The 24,516-nt window shown below is 39.2% G+C and overlaps 1 protein-coding gene across 11 annotated transcripts; it reads left to right on the forward strand.

Moving 5' to 3' along the window:
* Positions 1-423: 423 nt before the first annotated feature.
* LRRC27 (leucine rich repeat containing 27) lies at positions 424-20,144 on the forward strand. 11 transcript variants are annotated; one of them, XR_005821625.1, is made up of 8 exons: positions 427-529; positions 651-769; positions 2,057-2,273; positions 2,582-2,712; positions 5,307-5,365; positions 12,802-12,953; positions 18,230-18,472; positions 20,061-20,144. XR_005821625.1 is itself a non-coding variant. In XM_040564159.1 (7 exons), exons 2-6 carry the CDS (start codon positions 696-698, stop codon positions 12,936-12,938), a joined length of 618 nt encoding a protein of 205 aa, XP_040420093.1. In that variant the 5' UTR covers positions 426-529; positions 651-695; the 3' UTR covers positions 12,939-12,953; positions 20,010-20,144. The 11 variants fall into 11 exon arrangements, 4 of the variants coding, with proteins under 4 accessions (XP_040420095.1, XP_040420093.1, XP_040420094.1 ...); XR_005821626.1 differs by having other exon boundaries at positions 428-529; positions 18,233-18,472; positions 20,010-20,144; XR_005821624.1 differs by having other exon boundaries at positions 428-529; positions 18,233-18,472.
* Positions 20,145-24,516: the final 4,372 nt, after the last annotated feature.

Consider the following 24,516-nt stretch of genomic DNA (forward strand, 5'->3'; position numbering starts at 1 on the left):
CACAGAAATTCCTGTTCTAACATGATTCAGCTAAGTTGAGTAGCTTTCTAGATTCACTTTGTTTCCCTGAAATGCTCACAAAAACATTTGCCGATTACTGTTGTGCTAAAGGATTCTAAAGAAGTTTTGATGTCAATGTTCAGCTGAAAAAAACAACACTGCTTAAATTAATGTCGTTAGTTTTAATCCAAATGTATTTTCTTATGTAATCTTAAAAATATCCTAATATATTTTGGGTTTTACATAAATAAATGCAATTCAATACTTCTTTTAGTACAGCTTTGCCATTGGTTCCATTTTAATGTTCGTAAGTTTTGCCCTCTGGTTTACAAATATTGCTCATAATTAGGATTTAATCACCTAAGTAGTCCCGAAGAACATCTATTCCAGGAACAGCATAATGAAATTGCCAATCATACCTTTTTTTTTTCTTGAAGTCAGCAGTAATAACGCAATTAGTAGAATCTGTATTTTCAAGGTGGAGATGAATTCAAGCTGAGGAATACGTGCCTTGTCGTCTTCAGCGCAGGTACTACTATGTTTTTCAGAGGCTTGGGCCCTGCAACAAAACAGATGTGGAGATTAAGGCCTGCTTAGTTATGAATTTAAGCAAACTGTTCCCATGAAAATAGGAGTATGTTGTTTTGCAGTGACCTACCAGACTATTCCTTCAGATTTCTGATATTTCCTACAAAATGGAAGTTTTAAATGTAGTCTTTGGAAGTCAGAAGTTCCTGAGCAATGGGATTGATTGTTCAAGCGAGTGCAGGTAAGAAAGAACGCTTCTAAACTTTTTTTAGCAGAATTGAAGCTTTGCATTATATTAATGCTTGAGCTATTTCAGCCTCCGGCTGTATTTGTTTCAAGACACTGTGTAGGACCTAAGAAGAAACTTACACACTCGCCTCAAAATGTTATTGTTGACGCTCTTTTGCTACCTGAAGGTTTCTATGGTTAGAGAGATGTGGTTTCCTACTGACTGCAAAGCCCTAGGCACTTGCTGTTTGGCCTGTAACAAAATCGTGTCAGCGTTACTCTACAAGTAAAATGTTGCTGCGAGGAAAGGGCCTCTGAGGGAAGCCCCCCGAGATACCTGGAGAGGACTCCGGTGGTGCTGAGTGAGCAGAGCAGATGCCCAAAGCACTGACTGAATTTGGCTGCTTGGACAGGAGGCACTGCGGCAGCTCCCGGTCATTTCCACGGGGATACCGGCAGTCTTCCTCCCCGAGGAGTTTGTCACCAAGTAAAAATAATCTCCATCAGTGAAAACGGTTTATATTTTTGGTGATGACAGCTGGCGGTGGCTTGGTAACGTTGCCATCCCACCTCCTGTCATTCCTGCGCGTAGGTTTAGGCGAGTGAAGACCTCTAGAGAGGTACCGGGCGTCGGGCTCCCCGCAGAGCAGGCCCAGGCCGGGCTCCGCACGAGCAGCCCTGCCGCCCGGGGCGGGCCGCGGGGCCGTTGCCGGGGACGCGCGGGCCCGGCCGGCGGTGAGGAGGCGGCCGGGGGGGGCCGGGGGCCTGGCCGGGCCTCGCTGCCGGGCTCCGGGTGCGCGGCCGCGGCTGCAGTCCGCGGGGCCTCGGGAACGCGGGGTCCGCGGCTAGAGGGCTTCGGGAGAGCGCGGCTGCCGCTGTAGCACCCGCTGAAACCACCAGAAGTTACCGCGATTTTAAACGAAGGCGTTCTCGTGCTGTCTGCGCCGCAGCGTGGCACAGCCGGGCAGGGCGCAGGCCGCGGGGGGGGTCCGGCTGTGGGAGGCGGGGGGCGAGCGGCTCGGCGCCACCCCGGGCGGGTGGGCTCTGGTGGATGTACGTATGTACCCGTTACAACATATGTACGTTATAAAGTTATACGTATGTATGCATACACACACACACAACGCGCCTTCTGTATCACAATGCATTTCATAACGCTGGGGACAGTCAGAAAATAACATAAACGAGAAGCTTGCTTTGTAGACGTTCTGTTTCCAAAATACTGTGTGGTTTTTCACAGATCATGACCTGCTTTCGGTTGATCGATCTGAATTACTGAGCCCGTGTTTCTGGCTTGCAGACAAATGGATGACAGCTATTACAAAGGGCTTAATGGCAGTGGTGATAACTTTGGAGATGAGTATCTCAAACAGGGAAACTCATCTGGTTCTAATTCATCAGAAGAGATCAGGAAGGCTGTTGAAGAGTGTGTGTCATCGTCCTCAAGTACCCTTGATGTTAGTAGAAAAAATATTAAGCATCTTAACGAGGAAATATGTGAACTGCCTGATATAAAGGTGTGTATGTTGTTGTGTTTTAATACCTTTGGCTTGAATGTAGCACAAGGCAGTTAAGGGTTGTTGCTTTGTCAGATGAACGGGAAAACTACAGACTCTTAGATATGATCTTTAATACGTGTTTTGTTTTGTCTTTAAGGTCCTTAAGTCATGTGTGTAACTTAGAACTGTGTATCCCTTAATCTCCTTTAACTGTTCTTTTTGTAAAAGTGTAGGGCAGTTTACAGTTTCCATGTTCAACACTGCGTGCCAAGGAACAGTTCCTCTATTTCTGGATTTAACGCATGTTTATATTTTTTCTCTATTAGCACTTTCATCTGGAGGGAAATGCCATATCGATGATTCCTGAGGATTTATTTCAAAAGCTGCCACATCTTGTTTGGCTGGATCTCCGGTTTAACAAGATTACAGCTCTTCCCCCTGGAATTGGTTACCACAGGTAAGACCATTGGTCATACAGGCAATTTAATAAAAAATGTATTTTTCTTCTATTTGCCCTACTGCAATTTCATTGTAACAGTCCAACTTTTACATGCTTTTGTTTGGCATTAACCTCAGCGCAGAACGCTATGTAAACTTATTTTTGTTTACTAAAACACAGATGAAGTGAGAGGTCCAATTAATATTACGTGAGTGAATTTCTAAACACTTAACTTCAGAAATGTACCTCCTGTTAGTATTTTTCTCATAAAACAGAGTAAAGCTTACTGACTGTAGCTGACTAATGTTAGTGCCACATGTGAGGTGAACCATATGGACCCACAGATACAAAACATCACGTCTCTTGTAACTGTTAATGAGGGACAGTTTAGTCAAAGAATGTTATCCATTAATCTGTTTCTGATAGTCATCTGAAATGGTATTTAACTGTTGGAAGGATTAATTAGCTGTCACTGATTTATCTGGGGTGTGCAAAGAAGGGTGTCCACAATGTTGCTGTGACCCTGAAAAGTGCACTTGCTCTCATGTTGCTGAGGTCACCAAAACTAATTTCTCGCCAGTTTTTCAATGTGCTTGGACAATCCTAACTTCTCAGTTGAAGACCACAAACACAATATATAGTAATTATTGGGAACAAGGGAATGATGTGTGCTGAAAGGAGAAGAAACTGACGCAGGAATGCGTGCACTTCTGGTTCTAAAACAAACTTTTCTGTGAAGAGTAGTAAGGAAAAGAAGACAACCCTTGAATGGTATATGCAATGGAATTTTCCAGAATTAAACGTGTGACGTTGAAATAAGATGCTTAAGGGTGTTTTAAGGTCAGTTGTTTGTGAAAGATTATATATTCAACTTCTGATTAGAGAAATACAGTAAATGAAGGCTATGCTTCTAAAAATAGCTGAAAAATGTCGGGTCTAATGTCTTCATCTTTTAAATAGCTTTCATAAATTGTTCTTAAAATGGATGGGAGTGATGTTATAGCTTGTGAATTGTATGGTCATCATTGTACAACTGGTTGAAACCCTGTGAGACTAAGGTATTCACTGCGTGTCTTCCTAGAAAATACCATGCCAGCCATTTGTCCCACCATGTGATATACTTGTTTGTATTTTTCCACAGACTTTGAACAACAGCTCAGATTTAGAAAACGCTTATCAGAAACATTCACTAAATATCATATTGAGGAATTCAAGTAATAACTTAATTTCATCGTTATTACTTGCTGGAGTGTAAAGGTGCATTTTACCTGATATACAGCAATGCCTAAATTATTAAGGAATTTGGGGTTTGAAGTGGGGAGTCCTTTGCTGCTTTGACGTTTGTTTTAAGCTGAATTGGATATTTTGCTTTAAAAATACGAACATGAACATGGTGCTTGCATTTTTCTGACTGAATTGAAATGTCTTAAAATATTGCCACAAATGTTAATCCAGTGTTGAGCAGCTGCCAAAATGTTTGTTTAGTTTTCTCTTTACTAGAGGTAAAGAAATATTATGACAAACTACCAAGCTTTCTTCTTGTTTTTGTTGAATTTTAACAGTAAATAAGTCAAATTGCAATGCTGGTAAATAAAACACATTAACTTTACTAGTAGGATGATGCTTTGTGTATGGCATGTGGACAGTGCTTTGTCCATAGAATATCACTTGATCTGATATGCTGCTGGATATTAAACTTAAAAGCTACTGAAAAGAATCTTATTAAAATGGCAAAATGAAGCAGTCAAAATTAGGAAATTCTTACTGCTTTTTTCTAGTAGTCTCCATTTCATAGCTGCCTTGATGTCAGTACCTGTATGCTACAAGGGGAAAAAGAGACAACCTCCCTGTTTTTGGACAAAATGTCCACCGTATCCTCAACACTCGCTAGCTCAGAAGTTCACATCAGAGATGCTCCATACAGCAGTGCATACAGCAATTCTGGACACTTTACTTGCTAAACAATATCAGTTGTTTTCCAAGCACAGGCAAACTGATAGTTTTTCAGAAGCTTAGGGTTTGTCTAAATGTTAGCAGACTGCCAAAATGTCATGTGTGACATAAACGCCATAAATGTTTGTATGTGAGATGAATGCCTGACCCCATGCCAAACTTCTAGGCTGCTTCCAAGAATAAGAACACTGGAGCTTTTAAAAATAGTTTATGAAATTAAATAGAAAAAAAGGGATATTAGAAAGAAATATGACTATCAAAAACGACTGAACAGTTTTAGCTCAAATGTAGCCTGAGGAATGTACTCAACAAAGCAAACAGTTGCAGCTCAGCAAAATTATAAACAACTGAAAATGATGAGTTTATAATTGGAACAGTCAGTATCAGAGTTTAAAGTGATAAGCTTTGCAAAGAAAGATCAAATACTAAATACTGAAGGAGTATATAGTAATTCATGGGCATAAATGCAAACCCCCAATTGCCATACCAGAAAGCTTTGGGGGTATGTCATTTTTCAGCAATGGAGGGGCATGGATTTGCCTCCTGGGTTCCCTTCTGTAATACAAAACAAGCAGGAAGGAGGAAAAATATTCTCATGTTTCTACTTAATTAAATGAACTTTGCTTTTACCATCGCAACTATTTTCTCTTATTGCAAAGGCAATTGAAAACTCTGCTTTTAGAAAAGAATCCTATAAAAGAGCTGCCCGCAGAGCTTGGTAAGTACTCACTTATGTCATAGATGCTCAATTCTGTAGTTATACTTTAGAATACTTTGATATGTATCTAAAGAATGACGTTACAAACATGGGGGTGGGGAGGGAATTAGTTGTGTTAGAGCACATATAATGATTCTCCTCACTGAGAGGGAAAAAATTTAATCAAATGTCTAGGATTTTGGTCAAATATGTTTAATGTTGTTTCTCTGAATAAAGCTGAAGCAAAAAAAACATTTCAGAACTCTCAGAAATCTTGGGGTGTTCTCACAGTAAGACATTTCTAAATGCAATTGGAGCTGAGAACTTCTACAGCAGCTTTTTACAGTTTCAAACTTTAAAGACATCTTTAGCATTATAACTCTTCTTGCATTAGCAGTTACTACTTGGGAGTCACAAGTATTTCCAAATCAAATGTTCCTGAGCAGGTTGTGCAGGTTCCTGGGTTGGCCTGAGGCTGCCCTTTGCGAGCTGGAGCTGAGAGTAGAGAGACTTCTGAGGAGGGGTCCCTATTCCTCGTCCTGCCCCTGCAGGGCGCAGAGCCCAGGACCCCTGGGACTGTCGGTCCTCACAGCAGAACTCCTGACTCTTTGTTGTTGGTTTGGTTTTCCTCAGCTCTATTTGAAGTTGTCTGAGCTTTAAGACTTTGCTGTAGTACTTCAAAGGCTAACCTCCAAAGCTGCGTCTTGGTTCCAGGCTTGTCACCAAACAAAGGGCGTGACCTCAAGCTGGCCACACAATTAGGCCCAACTTCCTTCTGCTTACAGAGCTGATGTTAGACTGCCATGTGCCAGGGCTGAGCTGAGCGCTGCTCGCTGTCACATACATCCTTACAGCTGTTTAAGATAGGCCATCTTGGCTCCTGTGCTTCACTGGGCTCCGTCACATTCGTGTTGACTTCCCGGTACTCTCTGCACGAGGTATCCTACCTGTCTGAGGTGACATCCCTGCTAGCAATCAGAATGTTCCAGATCTGTCCCCACCTGCTGGGGCCAGCTGGCACGAAGTGACCTGTTCCTACCTAACCACACTGCCCCAAACAGGGTGCCAGTATGCAGCACCCCCTGGGAGGAGGTCTGCAGCTTTAGTGCTCCTGGGCCACATGCAGGCAGTGACGGGGAGAGACACGGCTGGCACAGACTGACACATCGGGGACCTGTCCCCAGCTGTTTAGTGACACAGTCGTATTCTGGGGCCCAATAATATTCCCAAGCACTGGTACCCTTTCTGTAATTTTAACAAAGCTTTGTTATTCGCATTAAATGCTATGAAAGTATGTTCCCTTCCTGCTCTTTGGGCAATGCATTAAGAAAACAACCAGGTGCAGCAGAAGACACCACTTCCTTGCAGCTGTTCTGGGTTCGAGCCCTGTACCTTTGCTAAGATGTGCTATGCTGATGCTTTGGCTTTCCGTGTAGCAGTTACACCGGGGCAGCACGCACTAGCACTGATTGCATTTCTTCCTGGGAAATAATGACAAGGGAATGTGGCCGTTCTGTTTCTGAGGAAAACAGATCCCTTTGCCAGGCTTCCTGCCCCAGGGTCTGCTTCTGTTCAGTCTGCACGGCTGCAGCCGTGGTCCCTGGGGCCCTGGTTTCTTCAGGACGGCAGCCCATGAGCTGTGGGGCTGGCTCACCCTCCTGGGGCAGGCCCGACGCCCTGCCCTGTGCTCAATGCCTTCACGGCCGCTGTGCTGGAGGCATGCTGTTCTCCGAGCAACACGATCCTGTCTTCTGCAGTAAAACTCGACTCGTGATACTGTTTGCCGGACAGATCCTAGATCAGGACTGTGCCACTGTAACACTTGGATTATTACAGATTTCCCAGGTGGGTATTGAGGTGAGGGGAACTCCTGCCACGTGCAGGGTATGTGCATCTCTCCCGTTCTCACCAGCTGAGTGGCTGAGAGGTACCAAAAAGGATGCCAGCATTCCTGCTGCGTTTGAGGTCTTTGTTTGAGCCACAGCAATTGGAAAAGAGCACTGCAGGTTTTTTCAGGGAAGGGTTTGTTGGGCAGCAGTGAAGTGATGACAGATGGCTGGAGGCATTTCTAGAGGCTGGCTGCAGCCAGGCCTTCCAAAGCTGTGTGTGTGCTCATCAGCGAGCAGTGCAGTGACACCCTGACTGCGCAGGAGTGGCCCAAGCCATGCCGGTCTGCTCTGCCAGTTCCGATAGCACAACTTCAGCATCGTTTGCTTAATCGCTTGCCCACATCCACGTCAGTATTTCTGAGTCGCAAGGATCTTGGATGCAGCTGGCAGGAATGTTGTGCTGGGGTGATGCTGCCCTGCCATATGCCTTGCTTTGCATGATCCGTCAGTTCCCTTGGCAAAGGCTGTATGTCCGTGGCATTGCCACCTACTGTGTAGTGTTTAGACACAGATACGTATGTGATGTGCAGAACTATGCCTTCTCCAGCTCCATAGCAGCTGAGCTGCTTCAGTCTTGACTCTTTATGTAGTGGACTGCGTGAGACTGGGACTGGCACAGGCACAGTGGTTTGAACCTTAGCTAAAGGAGGGTGGATGTAATTTAAAGATTTGGCTTAATCCAGGTTACTAAAGTCGTCTTATTTCCCTGCGGTGGAGCTGTGCTTGTCAGAACTTCCGTGTCCCCTGCGTGTCCTGGGCGGCTGGCGTAGCAGGCTTCTTCTCCACAGTGACGGGGACATCAGGAGATCAGTAAGCAGTCCAGCTGGGAGGAAAACCTGGGAATTGTGCCTGTGACATAGTGAGTAGTTGTCAAAACCTGGTGTATTTTTACAAAACACTCATGTTTTGACAAGACAGCTTTTTCTTACAAAATCGTGTTTCATGAGCTAATTCCCAGCCCACTCTTCCTCCTACCCTTCCCTATTGCTCTCTTGTCTGTACACTTGCCATCCTAACCACCTATATCAAGAAACAGAGTAGGAGCTAATGCTGACAGCTTCAGCACTAACTTAGTTACCATCCTGCAGTGTCCATTCCAGGGCTGTCGTCTTCTCTTTTTTTAGTAAGAACATCAGTTTTCTGGTGCTTGTATCATAAATGCCAAACAAAAAGTTTGTAATGTAAACTGGGATGAGTTTGGAGGATGATACAGGATAACCCTCCCAGCTGTTAAGTCTTCATCTCTTGTGTATATTTCTCAACTACATCTGGAATGAATTACCTTCAGTGTTTACCTTCATTTATTGATTTTTTTTTTATTCTTCTTAGAACAGGTAGCTTTTAATTAAAAAAAAAAAAAGCTTTGGAAAGGGAGCAGAAGTCTGAGTGGTAACAGAGCAGCTTTGTTTCTTACCTGGGGCTGTTCCTAGAGCATTTATACGGATTCACCTGATCTGTGTAGGATTACTACGAGTTCTGAATTTAGTTACCAGAGATGAAAAATTCATTGTCAGCCAACTTGTTTCCAGAGGTGATCTTAAACTTCAGTGTGCTATGTGCTAGTCAGGAAGTGTTGTGGAGTGGCTGAAACTTGGTGTACATGCCTTCTTTTTTCAGTACTGCCAGTGGTGCTCCGGAAAATTCAGGTAGGCTACTGAACTCAGGAAAAGTCACCAGACTGCCTGTGCCTCAGTTTCCCCTGCTGCAAAATGGGTACAGTGATACTTATTTTAGGAGGCTTAAAAAGTAAAAGCGTTGTACAGGAGCTAGGTAGTATTACTGCATCTAAGTGTTCTTTAGAGTAATTTAGGAATGCTTCTAAATAATGAAGAATCTCAGCAAGTGGTGCAGGCTAAAATTTAAGTGAACAGTTTGGAAAAGGATGCTGAAAGGTAGAGTGCTGATTTGCCATCCTCCCCGTTATGCACATTGTCAGTGCACACTGCCACATCATGCAGTGTGACTTGTAGCTGCATGTCCTGTGTAGCTCTCCCACTACAATCAAGTCATGTTCAACCATGAGTGGTTTTCAGCAAGATAAAATAGACTTCACTTTTCCAATACTGAAGTCATGTGTATGATTCATTTTGATAATTTGTTTAAAAATAGATTCAGTTTCTTCATACTAAACTATTTTAAATCTAATTGTATTCCCAAATAGTTCTTTACATTCTGCATCTTCAAAGCCATTTATTCTTGCTGATAATGTAACTCTTCCACTTCTGCATTATATTTTATAACTGTTTGAAGTAATTTTCTAATTTGTGAATCATGACTGTATGAAAAGGCATTTCGGTAATTATAGCTCTCTTAGAAAGCTTGTTTTTAGAATGGTAGAATACAGTCGATTTGCTAAGCCTCTAAACTTCCGCATTGCTCACCATCAATACCTCACTGAAAACAATCAGTACAACTGGAGTGTTGGGAATGCTTGCTTATGTGACAAAGATGTGCTCATACACGAGTTCTCTGGACCTATTTCTTCCCAAACCGACAGCAGTAATTGCAAAACAACATATTTAGTCTCTGCAATAAACACGGATCTTCAGTTTTATGCATTTTTTTTGCTATCTAACGTAATTATGTACACAGCACTGCTCTTCTGATGTGTTCTTATTTTGTAGTCAAGTAATTCATCCTTTATGCCTTTTTCTTCTTGGCCTGTTTGTCTGCCAGGGGTATTTCCATTGATCTGTAGCACCAAGTAATTCCTCTCCAAACCTTCCCTAGAACTTTCCTCCTCCTGTGAGATGCTGGCAGGCTGACCCAGTACTCTTCCCTTGAGTTACAGCAGAATAAGGTCTGTGTGGCAGCCAGCATGTGGTGCGCGTGCAGTCATGTTTCCATCTAACCCGTCTGAGTGCAGTTTCTCTAACTCACCTTAGTTTTAGTTTGTGCCATTTCGAAATAACTGTTCAGGCAGCTCTGGCTTTCACTGGCTCTCAGTTTGAGTCCAACTTTAGCAGGCTTCAAAACAACAGTTCTGATTAAAATGTGTGATCTCTAGTTCTAAATAGGGTCTGTGGCAGGGAAAACATAAATTTTAAATGTTTTTGAGAAGTGAGTTGAATTTCCTTCGACTCAGTAAGTAATTTTGATGTTGGTATGACAAAACTCAACTTTTCCTCTGCTACTGATAAGTTACCTGCCAGCTCTGACCCTGTGGCTGGTCACAAAAAGACTAATGATGAAAGAAGCAGAATGGAGTTGGAAAGTGTCAGGTGTTTGTTGGGCAGTTCAGTGAAATGGAAACAAATCTGCTTTCCGTGGGAGTAACAGGTTGTTGCATTAAATACTGCGTAGCTGCCATAGGCTTGCATATAGCAGGTTGTAGGTACGATCTCCCTGAGGTGGAGAATCCCTTTGTGCATGGATCTCAAGTCTTCCAAGGGACCGGACCCAGGAGGATCCAGCAGATCTCCCCATCGTGATGCTCAGAAAAAATTCCGTGTTCACCAGCTTCTGGGAGAGCCCTGGTACCTACTTCAGCTGCTTGTTTCCTTCCATTACTTTCATGCTGTTTTTTTTTCTTTTTAAGTGCACTTTGTCAATATTGCTGTAGCTGACATTTCTAGAGAACTACTGTCAAATGGAGCTGTTAATCACATTGTAAAACTTGTTTTGTAACATTCCTTTCAGCTTTAATTACTGGTAATTTAAAATCTAATAGCATAGCTATTAGTAATGTATTTGGTATTTCTGCAAGATTTTACAAAAATATTTTAAAAGAGCAAATACACCGTTTTATACTGTAACGAGTAAAGCAGATAGGCATGGAGTCAGCCTGCAGGAAGTGAAACAGATTAGGCTGGAAGGTCAAGCTGTGAGTGGGGATTTAATGTGACTGTAGTCACACTGCAATACGATATGAAAAATACATACCCTGATTGACTGGGTTGTCTGTTCTCAACGCTGCACTTCCTAAATACCTAATATAAGCTGCATGTCTATCTACAATAAATGTCAGGACAAAATATTCCACCTTTCTTTTAGAGACTTTGTACATATTTTTTGAAAGATTTAAGATGTGAGCTCTTGTATTTTTGCCTGGATCAGGAAGTTTAGGCTTTTTTTTTTTAACCTGACTGAAAGCATTATATAATTCTGCAAATGTGTAGTTATTGGGAAGGCAAATTTGCTAATTTTGTCTTGCTTTTATGAAGCATAACTTTTTGGGGAAGATGATAAATCTGATTTCTGAAACTGTGCCTCTGTTCCTATTTGACCAGACAGTAAGCAGAATATGAAAAGAAAGAAGACCCTATCAGTCATTACCTCCTTCCATGTATAACTTTATGCTATGTAAATAAGTCTATATATAGAATTATATATATATATATATATATATATGTCTTGTATGCTGTGCCTTTCCTAAGAATCATAGGATAAGTATATAGGCGGATGCCCTTTTATAAGGGATATAGGAGTAACTCATAGCACATACTTTGCTTGTGAGAAAAGTAGGAGAGTGCAGCAGGCCTGCAAGATGCCTGAGCTCACTAGCCCTCGGGAGGCTGAAGATTTGTCATGTTTCTTTGCTGTTGAGAGGTGGTTGAGAGGTGCCCTTTGTTTCCTTGGGCAAGAACAGCTAATGGCAAGACTGGAGAGGAAAAGCAATGTAAACCCACAGATTTCAGAATTAGGAAGTCAGAACGTTACATTAGAAAAAAAGGAAAACTTGAAATCTTTCATACATTTCCTTTTATATAGAAAAGTTAATACTGGCTAAAAACGTTGATCTATCAACACCACAAATTCCATGCATTTGACAAAGCACAAGAACAGGAGCTGAGGGATTGTACTGGTTAGCTAAGCTGTTGTGAGACGGTTCATTTTGTCTAGGCTAATCTCAGACGGGGAGAACTATTTGCTAGAGAGAAATGAAACAGTTTAAAATGAACAATGAAAAAAGATCGCAAAGATGCTTAGCACTGGAGAATATATGGACAAAAAAAGTAAAAGAAAAAGCTACAAATAATCACAACAAGAATGACGATCTGTTTTATGTAAGGTCATGTGAAACATCTTAGAAACCAAAGTACAAAATATCTGCAGTCATCAAGGGCAGAATACATGCCAGATGCATGCTGTATTTCTGGTTCAGCTCACAGATGCATTGCCGTACTGAGTGACGGTAGAAGTTCTCGATAGGAGGTATGACAGCTAAGAGTTACTTCGAAGGAGAAAGCAAACATTTTGATGTAATTCAGTCTAGTTTGTCTTAATTTTCTTGAGTAAACTGAGTTTTTGTTTGTTTGTTTTTTTAAATAAAAACATAGCCCATTGTGAATTATATAGGTAATCTTAAGTATTACAGTATTGGCAATACTAGATATATAAAAAAGAATAATTACTTGTAGTTCTAGAAAGACCAGGCTAAAAACGTTTGAGTAGGCAAATAAATGATTTAAGGCAGTCTATAGTACCTGCATATGTGATAATGGTAATTATCATAAAATCATTATAAATGCAGTGAATGCCAGTAATTCACTCTAACTCAACTGCTAGACATAATCCGAAAACTCATCCATCCTTCAAACTGTTTGCTAAATTACGTTGTTTGTACAGGAAGCTTAACTTCGTTGACAGCCTTGAATCTGAGACACTGTCCCCTTGAATTTCCACCTAAAGATGTCATAGAAAAGGGAGTAAAATCTATCCTTGCTTTCTTCGGGCGTCTGGGAATGACAGGCTACCCTCTGTAGAGCCAGCTACTTCAGGTATGTTGGGGACGTACGTATGTGTATTTACTGTATTTTGTCTTGGAAAAAAGCGTGAACCAGGAAATGCTTTCCGTGTTGGCTTTTCACTAGTGAGTTGTCATCCTGCTCTGCACCTGAAAGGGACACTGCGAGCTAGAATGGATGAGGGAAAAAAATGCTTTGTTGTGCTACAAAAGCAAACACTGAGTCTCGAACCATTAAGCGGAGAAAGAAGAGGTTGTATTTTGTATAATAAGAGCATATCTTAATTATGTGCGATGTGATTAGAGAAACAGAACGCTTTCAGCAGAGGCTGTTCTTTAGAGTCAGCAGGGAAGAAGCATGAACAGAGCTGGCTGGACTGCTTCGTCAAGTTGACAAATGGCTTGTGTGCATGCCACGCACGCAAACGTAGGGCAACTGTACAGGTAGATGACATTTCATAAGGGAGATAGCATTTCTTTTACTCCTAGGGAAATAAGATGTGTAAAGAGCAGAAGGCCAAAACACACCTGCCTGTGGTCTCCGGGTAAGAGGCCAGCTGTAGGGAGGCCTGGCTGGTCAGCTAGCTCCAGGCTGAGCTGAGAATTAGCTTTCTTCCTATTCTATATAGCCAGTTGGCCAGGTCCTTCGCAGGAGGTGAAGGGAAAGGGGAAATATGAATGGAGGAAGTTCCTTCCGCCTGCCTGTGTGTCATAAGGAAGGCGGGGACGTAACTGTTAAATTTACATACAGTCTGAAGCACAGACCTACTTTTTAAAAAATGTAGTACAAACACATATAGTGTACACCATAACTATTGTTACAAACTGTTTGATATTGTTTGTCCACATGCAGAAGTCTGATAGCATTGTCAGGATTTTCATGTGGTGTGTGAGTTCACATTCTTCAAAGACAAGTACAGCCTGCCTTCCATCTTCAGATCACATTTTCTTTTTTTTCCCTCACTATTGCAGCTATGAATTTACATTAGGGAGGGTAACATTTAAAAGCTGTCAGCAGAGAGGAAAAGATGCAACATCATTTGCAGTATTTAAGATCAAATAGGTTCCAGAAGTCATCAATAATAGAAATATTAGTCATATTCCCACAGAAGACCTCTTCTCACATTTAAGCTTTCCTATAATGAAACCTAATGACTATGGATACCATTGGTATCAGATTGGAATTAGGGATGCCAAAATGTGCTATTGTTAATGGGAACTCAGTAAATTCAGAGTATGAATGAACCACTTAAATTCTAAGCAGTACGGTGAAATACATTTTAAAAAACTTGGTTCCAAATACCATGATACCGAAAATGAAGTCAAAATATGTAAGGATGACGACAATATTTCTTTATTAATCTCAATTCCACATATGGTACTACTGCAAGGAACCACTCGTTTTCAGAACTTCATGTGATTAGTTGTTTTCTTGCTTTAAGACCTCAATTTATATAATTCCTAGTAGTGTTTCTTAATTACCACTATTTACCTTCAAATTTTACCACATCTTAGCATTACTTGAGAGCAAGTGATGCATTTTTCTATATAGACAATTTTTTTTCTGTGGTAGTAGTGCTTAATGTTTGTCATTTTTCCATACTAGCACACGTTGTTTTAGCATGCTTAACGTGTAAAAATCTGCTTGCTTACATTTGAAGTTGTCAGTATCTCAAGTGAAGTTCGGGATCAAGGTATGATCTATATTTGTCCCTCTGTGAAATAACTTGGCTTTCGTACCTGCAGGAGAGCTTCTTTCTGTGCAATCTGCAGGCAGATTCAGATGGCGTTAGAGAAGTCAAATAGCTCGGACCACAAATGTTGTTAGCTTTACACTGGTTTAGATATTTCCTCAAGAAAGTATCAGACTAGATTTGAAGAATAATTTATCAGAGCAGAGTGGTGCGGTGGAAGCGTGCAGGGCCCATAGCCCGGAGGTTGAGACTGAAGCCATCCTCTGCTGTCAGTGGGTGCTGGGGGACTGGGTGAGCAGTCTCCTAGGAAGGAAACCAGTCGTGTACTGAACACACCGCTTACGATGCAGGATTGCTCTTTTACTATTTTAGAAGTTGAGTCCTAATTTAATACTTAATTTGCTCATGAAAAGCAGAAAGGGTGCTCACAGAAAGCACCCTAACAGTCCTGTGTTAAACAGGATTGCCCATGCTACAGGAACCAGCGTGGGCCTTTCCAAAACATTATAAAAGAAAATCACATGTCCTTTTCCTAGGAAGGAGATTAGTGACCCAGGGAAGCAGTTGAGCTTCATTAAGCTTCATTAATTGAGCTTTTTTTTTTCTGGTGAAATACTAACATTTTAATATAGGAATGTGTATGACCCGTTTAACTTACTTTTTCCAGCATCTTCTACATTAGTTTACAAAGGGTACTAGAATGAAGAAATGAAGAAAGCTCTTAATTTTATGTGTGCTTAATGTAGTTGAGGCTAATATTTGGATTATTATTATTTTTTTTTAACATAGGCCTAATGCCAAATGTAGGTGTTTACTTGGTGGTATTTCCATCAGCAGCAGAAAAACTTTAGAATCAAACTAGGAAAAATACTTGGGAATAAGAATAAAATATCAGATGTTTACCATTAATTTTCAATGAGAATTAATCCTGTCTTGGATATTCAAAATTATGCCTTTTATGGACATCAAAGCATTTTGTTAAGCAATCTGTATCAGGGTTGAAATATATTGGAATACATCAGTCCAACTAACTGCACTTTCCGTAGCTTTCAAATGGACTTCTGGTAAGCAAAATACTAAAAACTGTGGCAAAATGCTCAGCAGAGAACACATTCTTACTGATCTGAATTCGCATTACAATTTGGAAATTAATTCATCCTGGAGCATTTTTTGTTAGTTAAAGTTGTGTGGTTTTTGTTTGTTTTTGTTTTGTTTTTAATAGGATAGTAACAAAAAAAGTCCTTTTGTGTGAAATTAAAGTAAACCCCCTAAACACAAGGAAGTGCTCTTTAGGTACATCTGGCTAAGCATATTTAGGTACTCTATACCTAACGGTAGCAGAGAGTTAGGAGTTCAGTAATGAACCAGAAGAGGTTTTTTTGGTTTTCTTTTTAAAGATGGGTAGACTATGAAAATAGGTTGTCTCCTTTTTATCTGTGTGAGATGAATCTGTATGTTTTTCAGTTCTCTCTCTTTACTCAGCAGTAGCAAGTAAGAATTAATGACAGCTGATCACCCTTGAAGTTTGTATGGGAAGTGAGAGTTTTGCTTGGCAATTAGCAGAGTAGTTTCCAACAATGGTGTACTGTTTTCATTGTAACGTGGACTTACACATGTTTCTCCAAGTTTCCATATACATTTATTACATACTTTCTTTCAAAAGAAATAAGTAATATACTTGAAACACTCTAGTCATTTTGCTTTTTAACTCCCCTTCAGTGGTACACAATCTTGAAGATTTTGTGGATTTTTAGTATTCTTCAAAATAGCAGATCTGAAGCATTTTTTCTTCTTTTCTTTTTCTGCCTTTTTTTTTTGTCTGCATAAAAATGTGGGATTGCATTATGTTCTACTTAACTCAAGCACAATAGATTATAATGACAAAAATTCTGAAGTATGGTCTGGGTAGCTTTATAACTTAATCACGCTATGTTTAATGTTAGTTTAGGTAGTGGTATATTTAAAGAAAATAATCCCATGGACTTTAATATTTAGAATCTGTGGGCATGCACATGAAGTTTGGGAACCTTCTGTAATATGCAAGAGTTTTTTACTTCCTCCCACATGGCCCATCTGTTCATGTTGGATGGGAGCAGTATGTAAGAAGTAGTATATACATACTTCATGCAGAGAGGATGACAGAATGTGCCTTGGAATAATGCATTCTCTCTAAAATGCGAGAAGAGGAGGGATATGAATCCAGCACGTTCCTTCTCTAGGATTCGGGAACCTCCCCAGCCTGTCGTGTGTATGGAGCCAACCTTTGTGCACCTGGTGGCATCTCAGCGTCGCAGCCGAGGGAGAGCCGCAATATCAAATCGCAGCTACTGCTGGGGCAGCCGAGGCCGGGGTGCAGCCCTGCCCAGAGGGGTGGGTGAGCTCCGTGCTGTGCTGCGCCGCTCCTGCTGAGCGGTGCGCTGCTGCGGGCACCCTGGTAACTGCTCGGGGTCTGCGGGCTGGACGCTCGTACAAACGTGGAAGATCTGTGAAAAGACGTATGAAAATTAATGCTTACAAAGGTGTAGCTTGAGATAATGCTGAATTTCTTTAACCTGAAATGCCGTTTGGGATGGGCTTTGATTTTGTAATTCCATTGCCTATTTAAATTGGTTATGTTACAGTGGCTTCTGATTTGACTCACAGATTGCAGCTGGGCACTTGTAGTATGTTCACAGTTACGTATCCGTTTGCTTTGCCTTTTTGCTTCCTCTGATATATAGAGCATACTTTAACTCCTCATCATGCAGACAACTCTGAAGTCAGTCATGCACGGTTCCTGTAGTACTTATTTATACACAAATCTACACTGAGAGACTATAAATGCTGCAGAAAACTGTAGAGAAAGGAAGAAGTTGGGATTATACAGCCTTAATTCAATCCATATATGTACACATATTATACTAGTCCAAATTTCGTCAAAGTGGAGATTTCAGTGCAAAGCAGGGTTTTGTCTTTCATGTCGTACTCTGTATCAGAAGGCACTGTCATTTATACAGTATTTGTGATAGGGCCATATTTAAAACTTACTGGAGTCGGTGGCAGGCTCTCTGAGTTGGGCAGATTTCAGGACAGACCCTGAATTGCCTCATTCAGGGGGCTCCTGCAGTAGTAGAGTTCCTGTAATGTTGTGTGTACACAGTACAAGCAACCAGAGACCTTCAGGGAATAAGAATAGGAACACTATGCTGTGAATTTGATTTCTGCAAGGTGTTGAGGACACACAAACTGTTAAACTGTTAAGTGGAAAGTATAAGCCAAAAGCATTAAGCACTTGAATATAATTGCACTGTTGAATCAGCTCCTGCATGCTGGTATTGACTATTAAAAAAAAAAAAAGCTGGTTGAAGAGTTTGCCGTATTGAGATCTGTAAATTATCGGTCAGAAGGAGGCCACTATGCTGCTCACATATGTCATAGACCGTTGGTTCTTCCAGAACACAAATGGCTTTAAACATTGTGAAAAATCTAAGAGAACAAAATATATATTAAAAGAAAAAAAAGACCAACAAATCCCACTTCTGTTAGATTGACACTATCTAAACACTATATTTTTCTTAGATAAAAATCTGACAATATAATTGATATTTAGGATTACAGTAATCTCTTTTAACCCCAGTAGAAATACCACCTGTTGAAAAGCTAACTTAAGTGAACTGTTGCAATCCAGTTTGGATGTGTCGGATGATTGCCCTAATGAAGAGGAAAAGCTAAGATTTCAGAAGCTGAAAGAAGAAATTATAAAAGATGAAAGAGAAGAATTTCTTGCTGATCAAGTTTAAGTGCAATTCATGATTTCACCAAAGCACAGAAAAACCATGGAAAGAACAGAGCTCTACTCAGAGTCAGCTGGTCTTTGCAGGTGACTGAGTTTCATGTAACGGTGTATGACAAGGATCTTGCAAGTGATAGGAAACTGTATTTCTAGTGGAAAATGCAAAAGCATTTTATTATGTGGCATTACGCTCAGTGTCAAATATGTATTGAATAAATGGTATTTATGACAAGTATATAGAATATATTTTTTCATAATTCCTATAATTGTAGATATTTTCTCCAAAATTGTCTTTTTTTATATTTTCCCATTTAATTCCTTTTCCATTTGTATTTTGTTGATTGTACCTTTGAGAGAATGTGATAATACAGAATAACAAAGAACTGTAGAATCTTGCAGGTATCTTATTTTTTTAATTATTTTTAATATATGTAATGCGATAAGTAAATATAAATGCAAGATAATACATTAAACTCATTTGCATTTGACGAATTCTGTATTTGTTATATTTCACGATATGCAATTACACAAGCCTTCTTTGAGGGAGTTTGTTGGTGAATCCTTTTTTGAAACATGGAAGTACCTTTTTGTATAAAGGAGAGAGTGAAGACAGTAAAAAATATTCCTAATCTTTTTTTGTTCAGATGTTTCCAGTATTAATGACAGCAGTGATTTTTCTCTGTCAGTATTCAGATGCATTTTTTACTTGAAAAATATTTCTCAAAACTAGTTTTTTGGTAAACTAGAGCAGACCAATTTTTTTTAAGTGCTGGCCTTTTTCATCAGGTTTCACACTTCAAACAAGCAGAAAAGGATTTTTATATTTACTGTGAACTTTCCTCTGTCTTCTCTCTGTCACTGCTTGTCCTTTCACGTTTGAATCCATACATCTGTGATGTCACTCCCAGAAAAGCAATACGATACTGACTGTAACTTAATTAAAGCCACGTGCTTAACTAGCACTGAAGGGATAGGGGGAAAATTTGCAGTTATTTATTTCTTTAGTAGAATTGCTGATTTCCCTGTGTGTACGTTCATTATTGGGCCTACAGCTTTTCTTACATGAAAAGAACCTGAAGGTGGCAGTCTGTCTTTACTATATGCCTCAATGTAAACTTCTCTGAAATCTTGCATTTCCCTAATTCTCATTGTTTTCTACGCTTTACATAGACATAATTATACATTACATGTTTTTTGACACCAATATTCTCATAGGGTGCTTGTTGTTTCTGAAAGCAGAATAAGAACAGTATGGGAAAAAATCTTGTAGAATTCATACTTCATGCCTGCTTTTTTATTCTCATAGCAAGTCATTGAGCTTAGAGTATTTTTTATGAAGTAATTCATTTGGTAAATTACTTAAACATCTTTGAATTTACATATTTTTTATGCTTATACTGAAATAAAACCAACTGCTCATGTGCTTAATTAGGCAGCTCATTGAAGTAGGATGCTTTGGGAATTTGTTGCACTTAAAGTTCTACTAGTTGTGATTCCTGGATTGTCTTATGCTTTGACAAAGGATCACTAGTAAATTAAAAAGACTGCTTTTGGAGTGTATTTATAGCCCCATTACTAAATATGCAATATCTCATTAACAATATCAAACTTTCCATTTTAAAAGGAGGATGTCCAGAGAAAGAAAGAAATTCATTGAGCTTCCATCCTGTGATAGGACGATTCAGGCGAAGCGAGATGAAAAGTGCAGATCAGCAGCAGGACAGGAGCTAAAAGAAGAACAAGCTTTATTTAAACAAAGGAAAAAGCAAGTATTATGTCACTGTTTTTTGAAAGTCATTACTTAGTTTCTTAACAGATTGCCTAGTTTACCATTTATAAGGAAAGAAGTAATTTCAAATATTTTAACTTGCAAGTGGAAACTTGAGAGAGCTTTTATTTACAAAATATGGTGCTCTGAGGCAACAAGAAAGGTGTCTATCAAATTTCTTGCAGACTTGCCCATGGAACTCCATGGTATCCCATTGAATTGAGTAGAAAATCCTTTTCAGTTAATTCATACTTTTTGTTACATTCCATGTAAACGTAAACTGAGGATAATGTATGTTATTGTTTGTTAAAAAAATAATTTATTGGGTATTGTATAGTTGACAAATAGTTTTGGAGAGACAGTGGAAATAAAAGGAAAAGAATTATTGTTTAATACCAGACAATGGTAGTATGAGGAGAAATAGTCTGAAACTTAAAATAGAAAAAATCACCGGAGAAGCACTGTGGACATTCAGAATCAGAGTAAATACAGTTTTAATGAGATATTTACTGATGAAACTTAAAAACGTGATGGGTCAAATTGTTATCAAATAGAATTTTTTCTGGTACAACTCTGTATTTTTCTTTATGTTCACTCAAATTTACTCAGTATCTGAGCTTGCCAAGTTTAAACTATAGGTCAGAGATGAAATGTTTACCTTGTTACCGGTCCTCTGGGCAATTTAATTACTTCACTTGGTTTACTCCACTTGGCTTTTGTTTGAATCTTTGTCCTGCTCTTTGATGCCATATTCCTCCACTGAAGTTGGAAGTGATGGTGGGTCTTGGCAGTTTTCCTGCTCCTGTGGTAAATTAATGTTTCATAAAGAGGCTCCTGGTATTTTGTTTCTAATGTTAGGGATCACCTCTTAAAAGTTTGCTGTAAATTAACTTTTTCAGCGATAAAGAAATGCTTCAGGACTCCTCAAAGCTATGCAAAGTGGATGAAAGAAAATGAAGAAACATTTAGATTTTCACCTACAAATGCAGATACGGTATGTACCAGAGGTAGCAAGGTAGGATGTTGGCAAATACAGTCCAGTTAATTCGATTTATTTTTCTTTATAGCCTATATACTTAAGTTTAAAACTTAAGAGGAGAAAGACAGGACTTTAAGTGCCAACACTTTAAAGCCTGTGGCTTTGCAGACCCTTTCTCAGATATCTGTGTATCCTATGACTCCTGCATGAAGTGCTGCAGGCCCATGTGCAGGTGTAGGAGTTGCTCAATTCTTCAAACTGCTACTCAAAATCTGTAGTGGCTCCAGTAACCAGGCTACTTGGAGGCGTTAAACCAGAAGGGCGTATGTTTAAGTATGGTTTTTTTTTTTAATTATTGAAAGCCTCCAATATGAGGTGTTGCATCTGCCAAACCGAATTTGAAGTGGGCTGGATTTCTGTAATTTGTAGGCTGGTAGGATTGCAGGAATTTGTAAAGGCTGTTGTGCGAAAGGAGGGGACCTCACTTCAGGTTCTTCTTGAGGTGTGTGTAAGGCCTGAGAAGATTTTTCCCCAAGTAACAAACTTTGTTAGAGATTTTATTTTAAATTGTGCCCTTAGTTTGCTATTAGATTCTCATTTCTTATATATAAGCATTGGAAAGTTGAAATACTGAAAATGAATGCACAACATTTTTCCAGTGCTCTGTTATGAAAATGAGCCGTAACATAGAGAACACGCTTGGAGATAATCACTTAAGGAACTTGAAAAACTGTAATAGTTTTCTCTTGTTTGAGGAAATCTTTAATCTCAGTTTTCATGATTTCTGGGCATACTGCTGCTTTTCAGTATGAAGATGTGGAAATATATACAAGTTTTGTCTGAAATTTCAGCAGCTTTTAAATTAAAATGAATTATGTTCCTCCATTCTAAAATAGATTTACTCAAGTTTAATGTTAAATTCTATTAATATCTACTTAGAAATACCTGGTGTTCAAACAGTAAAGAAGGATCTTTATATTACAGATTACAGCTTTTCTAGAAGTGTAAGAAAAATTAAAATTCAAAATTTACACAAACTTTTTTCATATTTTAAAAGTAAAAACAGGACTGCTGCACTTCCAGCTTGCTAGCATTTTTTTTTTATTTTTCTTTAAACTCGTATTTTGAAACTAAGTCAAATTACATTACTGTATGAATCAGTGCTTGGATAAATGTTGTTTTGAATTGAAGTTTATCAAATAGAAGATTACAAAGGTTTGCCATGTAGCGATAGGCAATGTAGGGTCTTTGATTTGGCCAGCCTGACTGATTATTTTTAGGATTACAGAAATTTTGCTTAGCATAGAAGAGAACTGAATTTTGAATGACAAGAGGAGGAGTAAGTATATTGTTGCATCATACTTTTAAATAATTATCTGTTTTCTATTCAGTGTTCCTACATTTATTTAAGTGGGGAGAGTAATGTTTCACTACCAGGGAATAATTCTTTAATTTATTCTGAAAAAAAAATCTTCTGGGGAGGAAAAAAAAAGAGGGAAAAAAGTAGGTACTTACACAATGATATACAAATGATGTGTTTAAAATGACATTAATGCTATGTAAGTTTGTGGGTTTGAAGGTACGTAAGTGTGTGCATACATCTGACACGAGGTGGCACTATAGCACAACATACACCTTACATAGTGACGCCCCCAGTGTTCCTACAGTTTATATGAGTATTTAACAAATATTGAAATTAGAGCTGTGAAACACGTTCTCATATTTTTGTAGTAACAATCATTAGTCTTTGCTCTTATATTTAGTTTCTATAGTTGTTCTCTGGTCTTCTTTGTAGCAGTTTCATGCTCCTTGAGCATTACAGAGACGTCCTTTATTTAATGTAAAATTTTAGTTTTCAAATCTTCCTTGTTGGAGGATGGCAAGGGAACAAGGCAGCTACCCTTACTTAATAGAATTTAAATAGTTTTCCCAAAGTCATGGGATTGTCTTGAATTTATGCTCATTCTAGTTTTGAGTAATGGTTGCTTGTGGTTGCCATTGCATACTTTGACTTTCCGAAAAGTAAATAGGCTTTTGCGCAAGTTGAAAAAAAAAAAAAGGCATGCAAATGTTTTCTCTTCACCTTAACTGATAATTCATAAGGGACAGTTCTGGAAATTGATTTGTTCCATAATATTGTACTTCTGTTAGTCGACTGACTTCTTTGCAGCAAACAATTACAGAAGCATAGTCACAGGCAGTACTATGTAAAATGTAATTGTCATAGTAAAAGAAGAAAATCTATACATTACTACAGTTTTTATGTAAGCAGTTGGAGTTAAGTTTTTCACTAAGAAAAGTGCAGTGCCTATAAAATACTTCAAATCTACCACAGTATGTATTTAGCAGTGAATTTATCATTTAAACAGATTTGTTCTGTACACCCCCTCCACCCCCAGTCTTGGGGAAATAAGACTCTTGTAAGTAAATATAAAATAATTCTCATTTCATCTGTGAATGTTCCAACTTAATCGAAGGCAATGAAAACATAGGATTTTCAAGATGCAGAATTCAGTTGTAGGACTCCATCTTCAGCCAAACTCATGAGCATAGGCATTATGTAACTCCTGTAGGCCACTCCAGCATTGTTTTTTTTCTGATTTTGTTTGTAATCTAACCAAAATCTAAGTGTAAAGTATGCAAACAGATGTGTTATGTTTAAAATGTTTGCTGTTGGCTTTTTGATTGAATAACAAAATGATTATCTAGGAATTCTCACTTCCTGGTAGTGAAGCACTTCGTCCCTGTCAATAAGCCAGTGGTTTTAGGATCAGAAACAATTTTCCACAGAAAACATAAAACTATAAAACTTCTAAAAAGTAGGAGCTCTTTTCCTTTATCTATTGCAATGCACATACTTCAAAAATAGGTTGGTTTTTTTTACTTTTAGAAAAGTTATTTGAAAGGCCTTCATCAGAAGATGGGTTTGCAGTAAATCTGCCCTTATCTGAAATCATCCCGCTGAATGTCAGCATCTTGTTCCTAAAGCTATTACCAGCCAGAGATTTACTTTGGACTCTCTGTTTCAATGGAAGGGCAAGGACTTTTTTTTTAAACAAACAAAAAAGTAAAACCCAATGCCATATTTGAAGGTTCACTTATTTTTAAACTGCAGCATCACACAGGTATTCACAGATGAAAGGGCAGGCACTAGCTAGCCAAAATAGGGCTTTGGATGCTGGCCTTCCGGAAGGAGTGGGGTTTTATCAAAATTTTGTTAAAACCACAATTTTGCTCTGTAAAGTTTTTCTGCCTTTGCCACCTGATGTAATAGTAAAAAAAAAAATGGTTCGTGTTATCCTGCTCATGAAATGTTTTACCAGGCTTATCTCTAGCCTGCCTTAGCTTTACGTTAACTGTTACACGGAAACACTTAAATCTGTG

This window comes from Cygnus olor, chromosome 7, assembly GCF_009769625.2.
Source record: "Cygnus olor isolate bCygOlo1 chromosome 7, bCygOlo1.pri.v2, whole genome shotgun sequence".
In the NCBI taxonomy this organism is placed as follows: Eukaryota; Metazoa; Chordata; class Aves; order Anseriformes; family Anatidae; genus Cygnus; species Cygnus olor.

Coding starts and splice junctions, on each gene's coding strand:
- LRRC27 (XM_040564159.1), top strand. CDS start 696: ATGGAAGTTTTAAATGTAGTCTTTGGAAGTCAGAAGTTCCTGAGCAAT. Junction 2,274..2,581: donor GTGAACTGCCTGATATAAAG/GTGTGTATGTTG, acceptor TTTCTCTATTAG/CACTTTCATCTGGAGGGAAA. Junction 2,713..5,306: donor CCTGGAATTGGTTACCACAG/GTAAGACCATTG, acceptor CTTATTGCAAAG/GCAATTGAAAACTCTGCTTT.